Here is a 19,769-nt window from a genome sequence, read left to right as displayed (position 1 = left end):
TGGATGAAACCATTGCATGATATATGAGGATGTTTTACAGTTGAGTGTGTGTTGGAGGTGTTTTGTTGGACTTAAAGCACCAAAAGGAGAAGTACTCATTATGTCAGTGCTATATTATCCTATTGTTGAAATATTATTATTGATGTATGAACATATAAGCAGTCCTTTAATGCTGTAGCTGGATGAGGTAGAGCTACTTTTAAATACTTCATGTACTACTGGGAAGTTTAATCTCCAGCAGTGCATCATATTTTACAAACTGATGATATGTTTTGTGTGTAAAATCAGATTTTGAAAAGTAAGAAACTAAAGCAGTTAAAGAATATACTGGATGGAGTAGAAATACAAAGTAGGTTATCCAGCAGGTGGCAGCATACAGCAAGCAGCATCGGTGTCCCTGTCTTCTTAGTATTAATGATACCTGACTGTGACTGTTTTAATTGTTGTGTTTGTTATATGTCAAATGAATCATTTGTTCTTAGTTCATCAGATGAGGTCAGTGAGACTTCCTGCAAAAAAAAAAAAAAAAAATATCAGATGTCAGTGAAAAGTTTCACTGTGAGCTATTATATTTTCTGCCAATATTTAGTAAATCCACCAACTGTATGTTTCTGTGTTGAAGGAAACAACTGGTCTGTGGATATAAACCCTGTTGTGATCATTTAATGGATCATTTAATACAGATTCTCTCTGCAGTCCACACACTCTTTGTGTGAGGATCAACTGTATGTGAATACTCTCAAGTCTGTCGTTGAATGTAAAATCATTGTGAAATTAGCGTTGCTTTGAAGGTAAATCCTGCTCTGTATTGAGATATACATAAACAAAATTATATAAGGAGTTTATTGAAGAAGTGGAGGCATCTACAGACCCATCAGGGTATGTGAGAGTTTCTTACTGGACTTAGACTCCAAACATTTTCAGATGTAGTTAAAACTCTGAATAACAAACTAACCCAGGTGGGTGCTACACATGGTGGTGTTGGAAGTATGTTTCCCCTCTTTATTGTGAAGTGCGCTATATAAATGTAATCCATTATTATTATTAATCAGCAACATTATCTTATTTCCTTCACAGGTGTTTCATCTGGTACATGGGCTCTTATAAGTCCCCGGTAAGACCCACTATAGTGGTAAGTATACACTAATATCAAATACCAAGTAATATCTCATAAATTGTGTCTTGCACTCCAGCATAAAGCCGTGATCTCTTGTATGTTCTTCAGATTGCACTGGCAGCTGAACTGTTCAGAGAAAACATCTGCTGTGTCTGCTGAAGACATGAGTGACCTGCACAGTGAGAGTGAAGTGAGTTACTGACACACACACACACACACACACACACACACACACACACACAATTGGAGTCAATTGTTACATTACACTTCATTTATTATGTCAATATGTCAAATTTGCTCATTACAACTCGTTCTTTGTTTGAAGGCAGACAGCTCTCAACTCTCCAGTTCCCTCCTCAGTTTCAGTGGGTCAATTTGACAGACATGTATTACCAGTTACAGTACAGTGGTTGTGATGTCTCTGTGGTGTCCTGAAGTGTTTTTAAAACAAACTTTTAATGACTTTAACCTACAGACATCCCACGATCATCAGCCAGGCTCACAAATACACCAGGAGCCTGATGGAGCAGCAGCAGGGGGCCCCAGGCTCCAAACTGCTCGGCCTACAGGGGGTGGTGATGGAGGTGGTCCCAAAAGTGGTGCAGGCCTTCTGGTTGCCTCCGTCAAACACCTCCTTCAACATACTGTCCCAGCAGCTCAGCAAAATGGCTGTTGGAGTAACACAGGCTGTTGTGAACTAGGTCTCCACTGCTCTGTACACCATGCTGCATCAGATCCCTTTCTCCCTCTCTATCAGAGACATCGTGGTCCTGTCTATCCAGGAGAAGGTTAAATAGGGTTACACTGAAGATGTCCTGGTGAAGAGGCTGAACCGCTTTGCAGCAGAAGTGCTGAACAGACAGAAATCTGTGTGCGGTTCCAGCCTCAGACTGACAGACACTCTGCTGCTGTCTCAGCTCCTCCACCTCCTGTGATGCCCCCAGCTGAACCTCCAGTTGCTTCAGTCCTGGATGGTGAGAATTTGAACAAAGAGCCAAATACAGTACCAGATTCTGCTGTGGTTTCTCCTCCACTCCCTCTTTTGTCTCCAGCTGAAGCTCCACTCAAAGCATCAGTCCTGGACGATAAAAATTTGAACAAAGAGACAAATACAGTATCAGATTCTGCTGTGGTGAAAATTTGACAAGGAACCAGACTGCTGTGGTTTCAGCTCAACTCTTCTCAGCCCACCTAATGAAGCTCCTGTCATCACTGTAGAGCAGGATGACCCGACCATAGGCCAGGGTGAGACCAAAAGGAAGAAAAGGAGTGGAATCAGACGTACCTTCAACTGGTTCAAAAAAACACTCTGCTGCTGCTGCCTGAAGACACAAACTGAGATGGTTCCTCAGTTTCATTATTGCTGTGTTCTAGATATTAATGCTTCTATTCAAAATAAATTCATGGTTGTACTGCAGTCAGTCCACGTCAGTCAGTTTCATTTATTGTGAACTAATGCAACATAAGATGAAGACATCGGCAAACAGTATGAATTTAGTCATTATAAAGGTATAACTTCATCTCAGTGTCATAGAGCTATGAAAAATCTGATTTAAAAGTAATTATTTGACACATAAGCATATGTGTACAAACAGCAAGAAATAACATCAAATCAAGGAGGAATAACATAAAATAAAAGATCCTGGTTGATAAATTTCTATTGAATACAACCTGATAAAAATATATCCTTTAAAAACATAACCACAACAAATATTTTTGATAAGGATCCTTTCCATCATTTTCTAAATGTGAAAAGGGACTGAGCCATCTTACTGTTGGAAAAAACAACAACTTCACAGCTTTCTGGAGGACAAACTATGTAAAAGTGAAAGTTTCTACAGTATATCCACAATAACTTTGGAATTTTTGTACTGCACTATTTCTTACTACTTATCAGCAGACATATAGGCCTGTGTATATGCAATGAGCTAACATGACTCTTTAAAATCAGTCTAGCTCTAATTTAATAGACAAAATACAACTAATGAGCCATTTGAGGTGCAGAGGAATGGCTGATGAAGCTCTTGCTGCATCCACATTTGTGTGACTTCAAACATGAGCAAAGTGAAAATCTACAGAGGTGATGCTGATCATGACTCTCAACTCATTCAGTTAACGTTGGGTTAAAAAGCACTGGATAGAGAGAGAGAGAGAGAGAGAGAGAGAGAGAGAGAGAGAGATCATGTGATGAAGGCGTGAGCTTGGCTTTCTGGGTTGTGATGTCAGACACTCACACACACACGCGCACACACAGAAACACACACACACACACACACACACACTGTACAGGCTTACAATCACACTGTCTTATGTTTGCTGGTACCGAAACCTGAACGAGGCATTAGGCGGGCTGATAAACAACCTCCGGTGTGCTGCTGTCTGCTGATCCGGGAGCAGGAGCTGAGCATCAATGCCTCCAGGTTACCTCTCACATATCGGCCTGGACCTGTTCTCGTCATCGGGCCTCCTGCGCTGAGATAATGAAAGGATGGCCGAGCAGCGGTGCGGGGACCACGGAGGGCTGACGGATGCTGCTGCAGCGACTCACCGGGATGAGCAGCGGCATCACAGCACCATGAATCCCACGGAGGACGCGGGAGCGGAGGACCTGTCTTTGGAGGAGATACTTAGGCTTTATAGCCAGCCCATCAACGAGGAGCAAGCTTGGGCGGTGTGTTACCAGTGCTGCAGGACGCTGGCGAAGGGACACCGGGGCAGGAGGAGCTCCGCCGCCGCCGGAGCTTCATCAGCCTCGGCTCCTACAAGGATATCCGGACCGGCGGATGTTAGGATACAAAAGGACGGGTCTGTGAGGGTGCAACACCAGGGCTGTGAAGGTAAAAAGATTATGTAAGGATGAGTGTGCCCACAGCTACTTGGATCCAGGCCAGGCCATCACTTGCATTTTATAATGGGGTTGAGATGTTGTGATAGTCCTTATGAAAAAAACAAAACAAACCATATTGTCCATACACCTAAAATAAATGATAGGAGACCAGATACATGTTCAGACTTGTGTTTAGTGTCCACAAATTATATAAATGGAATATTATAGGGGTACCACCGTGCAATAACATCACTATAAATAAAACAGGCCTACACATGTTTCAGCTCACATGCAGAGGCTTTCGACAGCTTTTTCCTGATTAGGAGCTTAATTTGCATCTCAGAATTACTCTGTAATCTGCAGCAGGAAAACTACAGTCATATTTAAGTCTCCATTACACATGACCTGACCACTGATAAACAAAGGAATCTCTTCTCCCCCCACCAGAGACCCCCTGCTGCTGCCCTCACTTTCCTGACCTTTCATAGTGTTTTCACTGAATTTGCACTATTTCCTCATCACTAAAGGCACGTGGATGTGCATCATGTGGTTTCATCTTTTATTAAAAGCCTCTCAGCCTATTTGCCACTTCATATCAGATCAAGGTGTTCATTCATCTGATTAAAGCATGTGGTAACAAGCTGAAATGGGCACTGATCAGATCAAGGTGTGGACTGATGTCCGTGAATAGAAAAACACAGACAAGTGGATTTTTATGATAAATTCTCATGGAGTTGTACTTCACTTCCGCACGTTCCTTGTATCTTTAGGGCCTGATTCAGCTGTTCATAACTACCTGTGACACGGGAGCTCCTGCTGATTATAGCATTAATTAATGAGATGCCATAAAATTGAAGATAGGGCTCTGCTGTCTGACAGTTTTTTCATTGCCAAGTAGAAAAAAAATCCAAGAAAATGAGAGGAGACAGTGCTGCAGCAAAGTGTGCCAAATGAAAAATCACTGCAATATTCTGGAAACATCCCTTTAGGCATTCGCAGTGTGTCTGTGGGGCTACTTAATGCTTTTATAGTGACTTAATGGTAATTTGTGCCTCATATGGGAAAGTTTCAGTGTGTCTGTGGTATTTATCCAGTATCTGAGTTACTACAGATCTTTTTTGTTATAAGGTATTAACAAGGATTCAAACCAGTGTCAAAACAAACCAGATGAAACTGCATGCCATGTGATGTGTGTGTTGGTACAGTCGATGGGTGTGTCTGTGAACAATAACATGCACTTAACCCAAACACATTTGACATTGTCAAACCGAGGCCTGGCGTGTTCATCATCCCCTGTAATCACATTTGTTCACACACTAAAACAGAGCGCAGAGCAGACTGACTAAATGCCTATCTCTCAATCTATCTCTATCTGTAATGGACTGTACCTGAGGGCCTGAGGGACAGGCTATTAACTCAGCAATAATGTACACACACACCATGCACAGCACTGCTGAGTCAATGCTATGGCTTTTGAGCCAATACATGCATGCTTCTTCTTATCAACTTTTACAAGCAAATTTGAGAGGCACAGCTGTGATGATGATGATGCTGGTTGTGGCCTGTAGGTCTATATGGTTAGAATGAATGGGCTATTTTAAGCAGCATGGAAGCAACCATTGGAGAGGGGAGTCCAGGCTTTTATTCTTCTGTTGCTCATGTACTGTCATGCCAAGCAAAATGTATTGAAAATGTACTGAACTACTATAGCGCAGCAAGATATTTGACATTTGTATTTGTAATGTATATAGTTCATGTTTTCATTTTCTTTTAGTATTTATACAGTAATTACACACCTTTTACATTCTGGGTACCTTTTCTTTCATATTACACACAGTGCAAAACGTTAGTCTTTTCATGAAGTACACATATGAAACACATTGTCCTATACATATAAAATCAGTCACAAAATGGGTAAATTTAGATAAATATTGAGGGATATACTGAGACAACTGAGATATGGATTATTGCATTGAGAGCTTCCAGTCAAAGGTAATATTCTCTATATATCTTCAGGCAATCCCATGTAATTTTGGAAATGTTTTGGAAGTGTCCTGATCAGTGTAACCACACTAATGCTTTTTTCAGGGTAATTTGCAGCTGTAATTGCCACTTATCTGTGCTGTTCAGTGCAGGCTCCCTCTCTAAGCTTTGGAAAACACACTCATCCATGTAAATAATGAGATAAATCTGTGACAAACGCTTTTGGTATGTTGAACTTCCGAAGCTTTCATCTGTTAAATTGACTGTAAAGCATTCAAGTAAAAACCAGTCAAGGTTAGTTTTAGACCTTGTTGTCACTCAAAACCATGTTCACCTAGTTGTTTTTATTCAGCAGTTTATCTGGGGCACCTGCCACTTTGGGTTTTATCCGAATCCATCATAGGAAAGCAGGACAATTCTAAAAACCTTGCAGACGAATGTAAATGTTTTCTGACATGTCTAGAGAGTGATAAATAGATTTAATTTAATGCTTCAGGAACCCTCCTAAACTGTTTTAGTATCATTAAGGAAGCACATTCGATTATCTGCTCACCTTATTGGCTGTGCACACAAACACACACACACACGCACACACACACACACACACACACACACACACACACACACACACACACACACACACACACACACACACACACACCACACCTTTAACTCTTCCTCATCACACAACAGCATTGCATCCAAATCTGCTGATGCAAATAAAGGTCAGTGGATGATGTCAGAGCTGTGGTGATGTTGCATTGTTGCGTGTTAGAATACAAAACAGCTGTTTGTTGAGAGGGTCATAAGTCAGCAGGCTGCTTGTTCATGAAGTAAAAGCTGTGCCTGTGGGGAATATTAAAGTAGGTCTTCTTTTTGAAAGGGAGCACATTCATGCATCATGGCTTCCTGGGAGGAGATTTGTCATCATTGGTCACATGCTGCTCAAACTACTGAAGTAATTAGAAATGAAACAGAGCTTTTATTAAAGCTGGTCTAGTGTGTGTAATGATAACTAGAGCACTTCTGCTGAAATTAGTTTAATGAAGACGAGGATATGTAATCAATGATAAGTAAGCCTCAAGGATTCTAGACCACAGAGCAAACGAACATAGCAAAAGATAATAGAGATCTCAGTTATCAGATTTAATAACAGTTTTTATTTTAAACCTGCACTTGGAATGTGAGTGTTTAAAGGATAAGGCCAGTGATATCTTTCTTTCTTGTCAATTAAATTCCATGAAAACATAAAAACCAACTATGAATTGATCATACTATCAACACAAATTAGTGAGCCAGCCCGTTGCACTGGGTGACATGTTCCTTCATTTCTATGCCACTGAACACAGCCACTGTAATTTATTTTGAGTCAATCCCACATACATCAACCTACTGCTGTAACTTTTCACTGGAACACCAAATGACTGTCCATTGGTACCTTAGAAGTGACTGCAGTGGATTTGGAGAAAATGTACACTTCACTGATATTAAGATATTGCACCAAAAGTAATGCATGGAGTTTGGCATTAGTGGCTAAGAGCATCATCACATATGCCTAAGCTCTGTCAGTCATACTGTATATATTTATGTGCTGTAACTGAACAATGTTGCATATGTAGCTTTACATGTATGTATGTATGTAAGCTGCTTTATGCTTAGACTTAAATCTTCTGATTATCACAACACTGCTTTCTTGTTTCCCTGCAGGTAAATACAGCCCTTGCACAACAACAGAGGTGAGTGACTTGTATTTATTGTATTTCATAATCACATGCTCACAGAAGTTTGAACCACATTATGTGGATGATATTTGCTTGTGTGAGTGGTATCTGCAAGTGAGGGTGAATAAGAATACAGTGTGCACTTTGTTTTGCACACTTCATTTTTAAGAAAATGCTTACTTTTTACATCACCATTGTGCTTACTGCACTTTGTCAATGTTTATTTCAAGTTATTGATGTGCAACTTGGTTGGTAGAAATCTGGTCACATGTTGTTGTTACTTTGGGTGCAGCTAGTCTGACAACATTACTTGCAATGTTTTTGTTGATTACCTCAAAACCTCACACAGTGCAGGCTGGGAAACTGAATTGCTTCTGGAAAGGAACCAATCAGTCAATTAGAGAAATATCTTGAAGGGAAATATATGCTTGTACAGAATAATGGCATGCTTAACCACAATAGAAGCATGATTTCCTTTTTAAATATTTACCTTCCACAGCTGGTCACATTAGCTAGTTACAGTAAGTGAGAGCAGACAGTCACAACAACAGATAGCATTAAGATTAGAGTGGGCATGTTGCAGGATTATTAAGTGCAATGCGTGTCAGATAGCACTGTGGTTGAAACTGTCATAAGCCATGGGTGTGCAACATGTTAATCCTGATGCCTGCAATGGCGCTGATACGGGTCACTGCTGCTTAAACTAACACCTTCAACAAATGAAACAAGTTTAAATGCATTTTTCCACAATCCACAATAGGAAACTGGTTTCACTGCAAGCTTTACACACAACATTGCATAAAAAAACACTTAAGAGCAGTGAAGCATATAGCAGACAGCCAGTCTCCAAAAGTGTTGATGCAGAGTTTGTGGCATGCAGCAGCATTGTCTTTGCTCACATTTTGATGTTATGATTTGGCTCATGGACTTCCATTCCTTATACCAACATTATGTCTAATTTTCATAGACACAGTGAGGCTAAACAAATGACAAGGCTTTAATACCTTGAAGGAATAGTTAAGTAACTTTTTTGGGAATATACTTATTTGCTTTAATTCCAAGAGTCAGATGGAAAGCAAGAAAGCTGGGAAATTAGCTGAGCTTTAATATAAAGACAGTATGCAGGGAGAAATAGCTGGTCTGTCTCTCTCCAAAGTCAAAAAATATAGTTTTAAAGGGAGTTACATGCTGTAACTATTTCTTGACAAACAACAGTTTATCCATCCAGCCAGCAATGGTGCAGTTTCTTTGCCATAGCGCTGTTTGGTCACTGTGACCACAAACTGTCATTTTTAGATTTTGAAGTAAACAATGTGTAGATTAGTGAGTTTTAGAGGTGCTGGTAGATGTATTCTAGAAAATTGGAGAGAACAAAGCTGTTTCTTCCACTAAATTTATTGGCCCCTGGCCCTAACATGCACACATGAGTGATCTTCTTGTCTAAACTTTGGGAGGGGTGGGAGCAAATCAACATATTTTCTAAAACTGTGAACTATTCCTTTAAAGAGATGCTGGCCAGAGACAGATTTTAAAAATAGTCAAAATCGGTGAAAAAGAAACCAAGATATCCTGACTTTTAGTCACTAGTGTAGGTCAAGATCCAAAAACACTGGATCCTGCACTTCCCACAGTGCAACTCAGCATCTTTTGTTAGAGCCTCCCAGCTTAGTAAATTCTTACATCTTCCAAACTCCGTACCCCCAGTTAGAAATGCAGGCTTGAAAAAGCCCCCAGAGACATAGAAGACATCATACAACTTCGTTTTCACTGATTTGATGTGTAAAATCTGTGAACTGCTCCTTTAAAACACAGAGCCACTCCTCAGTTCAAGATTGACACTTTCTTTACCACAAGCCAGATCATTTGAATTCAGTTTGTTGAGGGTACCTTTACAAAGTTTATGTTTACTGCTGGTTATATATTGTAAAAAGACATTATAGAGATGTAAAAGTTCTCAATATGGAAGACCATTTCCTGGCTTGTGTTCCAGCTGCCTCTCTCTCATCCTTTGTCTTCACCCAGTCATTTCCTCCTTCAGCCCCAGAGCTCCCAGCTGGCTTCTCTGATTGACTGGTTGGAAATGTCATCCAGCAAGGCCTCCTGCCTCTGGAAAGCTCTGGAGTACAATTGAAACCTAATTAAAGTCTATGTAAAATTGCCTCACTCGCCCACATCCTCCACACACTCTGCTGTTGACGGTAGTGATCATAGTTATTAAAGAAACACGCTTTACAGTATGGACAGATTAGTTTTTCTGCTTACGTTTGCTTTTCAGGAATACACTGCTGGATGCTGGATGTTGTAGGTGGAATAATTTTAGCCTGCAGAGGTGTCTTTGGCTTTCCAGAGTGCTTGATGTATTGTAAAGTTAACAAACGGTTTTCAAGTGAGAGTATTTTGTGTGTGTGACTTCATCAGATGGCCGAGGATCTATTTCCACTTCATTACAGACTGTGTGCAGTAGTTTCCAGGGAGTTCTGGAGTTGGATTGCTGTGTAATAGGGCTGTGATAACAGATGGATAGTGAATACCTCAAACACACACACACATAAACACAGTTGACTGTAGAAGTAGAAAAAGTGAAGCTGTATAGACAAATCCCTGCTAAGCAGCTTTGCACTAGAAATGAGTTCTCACAATACAGTGTGTTACAGACTGGCTGACAAAACTACTGGCAAGTGGTTCGACTCTCTTGATGCTTGACAGCATTAAATCCAGCAGCAGTGGCATTCTGTTAACATACAGTGTGGAATTAGCCCAAAGCTGGATGAACAAGAACACGTGTGTAGTCATAGCTGACACACATTATCTACACACGGCTTCAAACAGCGTGAGCTCGTGAAGTGATGCGGTTGTGAATGTCAGATGAGGCTGTTTTCCTACAACACAGTAATCACTATAGCTCTTGTTCACTGAAAAATTGATGATATTTGTTAGCGATTTTGTAAGCAATCACTCAAATATGACAGTGAAACTCGTCAGCCATTATCCTTCTTTTCTATGCTAGTTTTCGTGAGGAATTTGTTGATGACCCCTGTAGCCATGCTAGCTAGACCCTTAGTGGTCCCGTGATGCAGTGTGTAACCTCAGAAAATTGTGGATTATGCTTCATCACATTCCCCTCTGTCAAAGTTTAACCGTGCATGCTCTGTGGTCTCTTAACGTCTCAGCTTTGAAGTCTGGGAAGGGATTAGAGTTTAACGTCACATTCTGTGTTTAATGTAAACAGAAAATTCAGTCAGAACTTATGAAAGTGGTTTGTTAGGAATAGGAGCCTTTTTGCAGCGGAGTTAATGTTCATTTGCTTTTTTACGTGCTTTGGTTCAAGTGTTCTCTATGTGAAGTTATGTGGGTTCTACATCCACTAGATAGCAAACCAAAGGAGCCATTCTCAGTCATATGACAGTCAGAGGTCAGAGCAGCGTAGTCAGGCATAAGAATCAGAGAAAGGAATCTCCTCAGCTGTTGTTTGTGCCTGAGAGGAAATAACCCATGCTTCTGTCCGTGACGCGATCATGAATCAGCTTACAGTTTGGGGGATATGGGGATATGTCTACTGTCTGTCTTCATTACTCATCTTGTATATTCCTTGCATCCAGCTTGCTATTAAAGTCACCAGTTTTAAACTGAAGAGACTGATTTCTTGAGAACCTCATTCCTGTCAGTCAGCCTTCTGAGATAATCACATGAGTAGATTTGTTAGATGTGAATTGGTGAATTCTTCATATATTTGTATGGTTCTTCCAGTTGTATGAATTCTGATTGAATATGTCCAATCTGGAGGATGGCTGCAGTACATATTTGGATGGATATGACAGAATACAGCGTGTTCTTCTTTATGTATTGCTTAAATTTCATTTCTTGGTTTTAGAGAAGATTTTACCAGACAAACTTTGCAATTACAATTGTCATTTTGCTGTGGTTAAAAAAATGGCTATTAGTGCTATTCCATTATGCTTTAAAGGCAAATACTGAGTTCTGACAGTGCAAGAGATATAAATGAAACATAAATGATATGACAAAAAGACAGAAATTCAATTTGTACCTTTTCTTTAAAAGGTGGTAGGCTTTTTGATATGCATTTTGATGTACAGTATATGTGTATCACCTGTAATAGCCATATTTTTCATCTAGTGCCACCGTCTCTGTTACTTTTCCCAACAGTTTTGGTTTATGATACCTGCAAAACTAAAGACATTCCCATGAACTTCAGCTGTACTTTGTGTGTAGTGCTAATTAGCAAATGTTAGCATGCTAACAAGGTGATTTAAAATGGTAAACGTGGTAAAAATTATACATACTAAGCATAAGCGTGTTAGCATTGTGAGATTAATATGCAGGCGTTAGCATTGCAGCTGAAAGCACTAACTCACAGAGATACTAACGTGGCTGTAGACTCTCACTCTTGTTTCACATTATGTAGCATTTTCTCTTTTGTACATCACTGCACTTTGTACCACCACGGTCTTGGTGACCACAGTTGAGCAGGTGGAAGTTGAGTGCTTTGCTTAATGGTACTTTGAAGGTTCTTAGACGTTATTGAAGGACAGGAGAGTGTTTACCCCTCATGTGTCCCATCTGTATTTTGTCTAGTTGATCTCACAGTCCCCTTGTTGTTGGATATTGGGAATAGTTTCATATTCCCTGTAAAATTTCAATAACTTTTTTAAAACACATAGAGTAGATGCAGCTTACAATGGATGCAAAGGTCAAAGATGATTTTACTCCTTCGACTTTTAGTTAAGCTATCTCTTTATTTATTGAACTGGAGTTTATATGGGTTTTGCTTAACTTATCGTTATGAACAAGAGACTATGAGAGACTAAACTACTTGCTAGTGTTACAAAACCTAGGATGTGTTGTGAAGGATTACAACGAAATGACACCAGATGTCCTGGCACTGGGTTTAAAAAGATTATACAGCAGAGAGCTAATTAATTGCAGTTTTATAATTTTTTTTTAGTAAAATTTCACTTAGCTCAGTTCCTGTTTACTTTTACTGCCATGACCTAATTCCTGTGAACCCACTAATAAGGAAATATAAATGTTTTAAATCCCCACATTGTTTCTGCAATCCTTTAATACTAACTAGTTTGTGCTGATTCTGGTAATTTTCTGCTGGCTGGCTAATAGTGACTGATGGAGGGCTGTCACACACAAGAGTATCTCATATATTTTAGGTTAGCATTTAATTAACACAATTGCTGTGGTGTTTGGTCTGTGAGAATAGCACAAAGCTACATAACTAAAAGTAATGTGATTCTCAGTCTGTTTACCATGTGGGATCCTCCATGACCTCCTTTAGTCACACAGTGTTGTCACAAGCTTGTTTTTGTCTCATTTAGTCATTCATACAGACATTATGCTTCTCTCAAACCCCTTCTTTATATGCACAACATATTCCAAGGACTAGTGCTGAAATGGTTAGTTGATTAATTGATTAGTTTAGCGACAGAAAATGAATCAATAACAGTTTGATTTTAAGTCTTTTAACCAGGACTATTATCTATGTTTTATATCACTTTACATTTAATATCTTCGGATGTTGGATGTTAGTCTGACAAAAGCTATTTAATAATGTCACTTTGGACAAATGGTGATAGATATTTCTCACTATTGTGATTTTTTTTAGGATTTAGTTTGGGCATATTATGCTATAATTGTTAGTTGCAGTCCTACCATACCAACTGGCCCCTTTAGTGAACATGAGTGAGTTGTATGCAGTTTGATGTCATTACATGACGTGATTTTTGGCTATAGAATAGGTATAGTAGATCTGATTATTTAAAACTTTACCTTACTTTGCCATTCTGAGCAAATTGTAATATTGGGCTTCACATTGTAGCAAACTTTAAGTTACACAATAAACACTGAATGGTAGCAGCATCAGACACCTGGCCATATTAACCCGGAGTGTCCAATTACATAATTTGTAATGTACTGAACCAGAATAAAGGTTAGATGTTGCATGTACTCTTGTTAACATGAGGCTCTGCTGTCATATCATATCCTGCTCTTGTGCAGCGCTTATGCCTGAGGTCATGTAATACTGTTACTGTTGAAATAAAACCATCACTGGATGAGAAACTGACACCTGGACAAAACATTCAAGTGTCTCCTTATGAATGCTTTGAATATGTTATGGAAAAACCTACATTGTCCCTGAGGGATAATAGTAGATATGTAGGCGGATGGTAGATGGGAATACACTGGAGGTTGGAGAGAAAGGGATATAGTGCTGTCTTTGTGTGTAACTGAGGAAGAATTTGCTGCCAGCAGGCAGACTGAGGAAAATAACAACTGCATTTGTGAGAGCACACAGGAGGCAGCACCATCATAGAATATGTGCTATTTGCCATCAATCTCCCAGTGTTTACTGACCTCATCAGGGCAATAGGAATGCTGTGGGAATAAAATAAGCGTTACATTTCTGTTGTCTGTTTCAACAAGATTTGTCTCTAAACCCTATGTGTCTTATTATGGAACCAGTTATTTAGGTCAAATGAAAAGTTCAGGTGAGGTTCTGAGGACTTTGCAGGACAAAAGCAATTTAACAGGTGCAGAACAAATATAAAAACATTTCCTCGTGCGTCACTCTGGCTTTTATTTTGGCCCTTTGGCCAGCTTGCCTCCTCTTCGTGATAGGAATGCTGAAATTTAAGCCGAACTGTTTGATGTTGCTCTCGCTTGTGATGATGGCCACTGCTGCACCAACCAGCAAATCTCCTTTGGTTGACATTCTCATCCTCTTCCCACTTTTTTTTCTTTTCCTTCTTCTTTTTCATCTTCTCCCCACCGCTTCCTCTCTTGCATCCCATTATTCTGCTCGGTCACCTGGAAGCCTGGGAACCAGTCAGGGAGATTTTTAAGTGGAAGGGAGACATGTTTGCTTTAGGCAGCCTTCACTTTCAGACACCTCATGATTGCAGGGATGGCTCTTATTTCCTGCAATCAGTCATAGTTTGCAGTTAATTACTTGTGGAAAATGTGTAAAATATGACTTAGTCAGGCTCTTTTAGACTTGAGTGACAGCTGCAACAGAAATGACTGTTTCACATGTTTTTTAGGGAGAATGAATGTAAAACATAGAATAAAAATTTGAAGCGTGGTGCATAGTCCTCATTACAACACTTAGTGTTGTTATAACCTTTGGATAAATTAAAGTATGCACAATGTGAGATTGTGACATCTTTCATCAGTATTTTTCAATTTAAGTGAATCTCCTTCCGCAGATCAGATACTGTTATAGCCTTTAACTGATTTTTAGAAGGTGTGGTCACTTTAGATAGCCAAGTAAAGTTGCAGATACGAACCAGAAGCCTGAAAATCCACATATTTAACACATAAAACCATTAGCTGCTGGGCAGGGCAGCACAATCCATAACTGTCATATCTTCATATTTTCTACAACATGCTCTTGCTGACTGCTGAAGAGTATTTCTCTGTGATAGCCCGAGGTTATAGCAGGTCCCTGGAGGAATATGTTTGCATGTGTAGGCGTTTTGTGTGTGTGTGTGTGTGTGTGTGTGTGTGTGTGTGTGTGTGTGTGTGTGAGTGTGTGGGTGGGTGTGTGTGTGTGTGTGAGTGTACGGTGTGATGTATCAGTGGGTGTGGATCCGGGTGGAGCTCAAACAAAGAGGTCGCTTTCAGCCATTCCCCCCTGAGGAAACCCAGCTCTTACACAATGACGGGGGAGAGGAGGAAAGGTCTCTCATATGAGTCCTCCTCCCCCCATGAGTGTCCATTGATCTGCCCTTGATCTTCATGTCTACACACACACACACACACACACAAACACACAAACACACATACACTCTTTATCATTCCTTTGTATTGATGTCTCACTTTTCCCTTTCTCACATTCCCTCCTTGACCTGTCTGATCCATCCAATGACTCTCATCTTCTCATTCATCACATCTTTTTCCTGTCTCCTGATACATTTATCTCTTTGTCCCTCCTTCCTCTCCTCCTTCAGTCATGCTCCCCTTTTCTCACAGCTTTTCTCTCAGTCGTTTATGTGCTGTCTACCCGGCTCTCCGTCTTTTCCCTGTGCTCAGGGTTGCAGAATAATCCCCTGTGTGATTTCCCACTCTTGTCTTTTCTCTTTGGCATTGCTGGCTTTATCCTAACCTGAGGCGCCAGATGGTTTGTTACACAGAACCATCTGAGAAGTCGTCCTTGGAAACTGTTTGTAAAAGGGCAGGCACTTTCAAAAAAATACTTAGCAGGTGATTGGATGATCCATCTGTCTATCACAGTCTATCACCATCTTACCTTGCGGGGCAGCTGGACTCGCAAGATCACGAGATCACACAATCACGTGAGAATCCTCATAGGCCGCTGAACCACCGGTGGTTCGGACACAAGTGCATAACTTGAACCCTAACAAGATGGATTCTCGCGTGATCCTGTGATGTTGTTATCTCATGAATCCAGCTGCCTCACAAGGTAAGTTTTATCCACCATGACTCTCCTGTTCCAGAGGAGAATGAGTGCTATAATCAAATGCACCATCTCCCGACCTACATGTATAAACATCTGGACTAGATAAAAATATCATACACTTAAGCATATTTGGGATAGTTTCTACAAATCTCATAAATTTAACATTATTGTCTAAAAAGTAGTCTTTTATATCCAAATATACATTTTTTTCAATTTCCATGCCACCAGTCTGTATCGCCTCTAAGAATATAACTTGCTTGACATACTATTTCACATTGAATTCCATAATGTTTTGTTACAATTACAGTATTGTTGTAATACAGTTATAGTGTCATGGCACAGGTAGTACTGGTAAAATGATTGTTGTTAGTTCTAGGGGGTTTAATTACCACTAAGTGTTATAGCTATACCAGCAAATGCCTTGGGTTGCCAACAAAAACAAGCAAAAGAAAAGGATATGAGCCTTATCTGAACCCCTGAACTCGCTTTCCACAGTCGCTCCATTCAATAGGTTCTACTAAAAACAATGTAGTTCATGTTTGCTTGTCTATTGGATTTAATTTTCTGACCACACAGATGATGAATGAAATGCTGTTGGTTAGCTGGCTCTCATAACCTTGAATGGAAAACTAATAGTACGGTTTCATAAAACATCCCTATAGTACACAAATGTAAGACTATCACTTCCTAAAATCTTCAATTGTAATCTGTACTATGTATAATTGTGTAATTGTTATGGTTCCACCATAGCTATCTTTTCGAGCAGCAGTAACTGTCTCAGTATCTGGCACAATGTCTTGTCAATGAGCAAACAAAATGTGTAAATCTATATTCTTCTATGAAATATCTTTCGAGAGTTTTATTTTAAAAGCTTGCCGGAATCTGTATTAATGTATTTATTAGGGCTACGACTAACAGTTATTCTTATTATCATTTATTCTGCAGATTATTATCTGGATTAATTTATTAACCATTTATAAAATGTCAGGAAATAGAGATGTTTATAATTTCCCACAGTCCAAGGAGATGTTTTTAGATTGCTTCTTTTGTCCAATCAACAGTCCAAAACCCAAAGATATTTTCTGAATGAAATTTTTGTCATTTTTACTGAAAAATGACTAAATGATTATTCAGTTATTAAAAATAGTTTCTGATTAATTTTCATCAATCAACTAGTTGATTTATTGACTAATCGTTGCAGTTCTAGTATTCAATATTGTTTTTATGATCCCTGTGTTGTGTTCTCATCAAGATAACCACTTAAAGTTGCACACACACAAAAAAACCCTTTACTATACCTACTCACCCTTTCAGGACTTTAAAGGTGGTATTTAAAGGTAAGTAGTGTTCTTGGTCAGCTTGAAGTTTTCATGAGAGAAACAAAGTATTAAAGGGTCCATAACAACATTTCAAACCATTTACATGCTCAGTATGTTCCAAACACTTGTAAAAGCCACATTATGGACTGCTTGACTGTTGGTTGCTAAAGCAAAGGAAGTCCCTTTTGACAAAAGAAACCTCTGTGTTAAAATTATAACATTTTTTCAACTGAAAATGAAAGTTTTTAGCCACATTTTAGACAAGATGTGAATGTTTGGAGCATGCTGCTGGAGTAATTTGAGATTTTTAACCTTTTTTCCTCCATGAAACCGTGCTATTTAAATGACTTCAAATACAAGATGACAGCATCGAATTGACCTCTTACATACTTTGGCTCTTGCTTCTGAATATTCTGAATGCTTTCATCTTCAAAACACTGTGTCTATATCGGGACATGCATGATGTGAGGATAGTCTTTTTCCATCATGCGTCAGTTAATCACAAGATCTACTATCAGTAATCTGCTCCCAGGGTCAGCTTGTCACAGGCCAGAGAGTGTGTGTGTGTATGTTTGCGTGTGTGTATGAATGGCAGAGGAAGCCTCTCTCATCAAAGGTTGAGTTCTGAGGTCACCGTATTACAGCTGTCAAGCTAAGGCTTGGCGCAAAAAAGAGGATCATATTGCATAACAAAGACACAAATACATATTTGTTTTTTATTATGTGGCAGATGAACAGCAGGATAATGTACAAAGAAAGGCAAAGGGTGCATTATTCACAAATAATGTATGCTTAATATTTCTGAATTAATAACATAATGTTCGTAGATAGAAGAACATGCAGATTGGGTAACTGGTAAACTTTACAGATGGAGGTGGAACAAACAGAAAGATATGAAGATATGTTTGGTTTCAAAGTGTACGTTGTCTCCTGTGATCTTGCAGGTGATTGAGTCTCTGGGCATCATGATCTACAAGGCTCTGGACTATGGGCTGAAGGAGAATGAGGAGAGGGAGCTCAGCCCTCCCCTGGAGCAACTCATAGATCTCATGACCAACATGGCCGAAGCTGAGAAGGACGCCTGCCCCGACGAAGGCTACGAGGCCACAGAGGAAGAGGACGAGGCAGAGGATGACCCTGACAACATCTGCAGTGTTCATGGCTACAGAGATATCCTCAAGGTAGGCAACAGAAACCAACTGTTGTCTCGTCTGTGACGTCTGTCCTTTTTACTGATTTGAATCAAATCATTGTTGTAATTGCTGGAAATGGAAAACACATCACTCCCTGTTTTCCTGTGGATTTTTCCGTGGACAGACTGCCCCTCGAAGAACTAGACACCAAATTTAAAGATGCACTAATCACTATTTTCTAATGGATATCCCTTCAGCACTGCAGCACATTTTAGCGTCTTTCAGCTTTTTGTTTTGGTTCACTGTAACTTAACTGTTTTAGTTTAGTCTCACCACTCTCAACCTTGTTTCCAGCTGCATCAGGCAGTTGTTTACAGTGAAAAGGCTGATAAACCTACTGTACACTACCTGCCCAGCACCAAACTGCACACAGAGACAACTTAGCTCGTAGCTGGTGGATGTAGTGGGAAATTTAGCAGCAAAAGGACCAGCTATATATGAATTTAATGGGAAGACAGTGTAGGGAAATCAAGATCTGTGTCACATGACATCTTTTAGATGACTTGTTTGTTAGCTTAGCAACTGTGCTTTGAAACAAGCAAACCGTTAAATAGATTCTACACAGTGTATTTATACGACCCATTCACATTTAATCAATTGTGCCATAAAATCATATATAATGAAGCATGAAATATAAAATCATACAGTGAAACTGACCAAAAATAGGAAATGTTTCAGTCTTGAACTCATGGATTCCAGTGAAGAAAGAAGTATTCTGATCCTTTACATATTGTAAACAACCATTATACAATTATAATAATTCAAAATTACTCCTTTACATGTAAAAGTCCTGCATTCAAAATCTTACTCAAGTAAAAGTATGTAAGTATTATCAGCAAAATATGCTCAAATAAGTATCAAAAGTAGAAGTATACATTATGCAGAAGCCTCCTTTCAGAATGCTATTTATCAGTTGTATTATTTGATTGTTATTGTATTGATTATATTATTACTGACACATTAACTTGTAAAAACGAATTTAATGTTGTAGCTGTTTGAGGATGAGCCTGTATACTTGTGGCTGTTATTCTGTATTGTATGTTTGTTTTAGATAGATATTTAAATTTGAAAAACTAGTAAATAAAGCTGTTGAATAAATGTTGTGAAGTAAGAAGTACTATACCTCCCTCTGCAGTGTTGTGGAGTAGAAGTATGAGGTATTG

The 19,769-nt window shown here is 39.4% G+C and overlaps 1 protein-coding gene across 2 annotated transcripts in view; it reads left to right on the top strand.

The window, feature by feature from the left end:
• The first annotated feature begins 3,326 nt into the window (after nucleotides 1-3,326).
• Nucleotides 3,327-19,769, top strand: part of spire1b (spire-type actin nucleation factor 1b) — a 40,635-nt gene continuing 24,192 nt past the window's right edge. For both annotated transcript variants that reach the window (XM_067602382.1, XM_067602381.1), the window contains exons 1-3: nucleotides 3,327-3,954; nucleotides 7,635-7,663; nucleotides 18,358-18,594. In XM_067602382.1, the coding sequence (XP_067458483.1) occupies nucleotides 3,606-3,954; nucleotides 7,635-7,663; nucleotides 18,358-18,594 (615 nt within the window). In that variant the 5' untranslated portion in view covers nucleotides 3,327-3,605. The remainder of the gene's footprint in view (nucleotides 3,955-7,634; nucleotides 7,664-18,357; nucleotides 18,595-19,769) is intronic.

The sequence above is a fragment of the Thunnus thynnus genome, chromosome 10, assembly GCF_963924715.1.
Source record: "Thunnus thynnus chromosome 10, fThuThy2.1, whole genome shotgun sequence".
Lineage (NCBI taxonomy): Eukaryota > Metazoa > Chordata > Actinopteri > Scombriformes > Scombridae > Thunnus > Thunnus thynnus.
The sequence above is the reverse complement of the archived record's forward strand: the minus strand, read 5'-3'. Positions and strand labels throughout refer to the sequence as shown.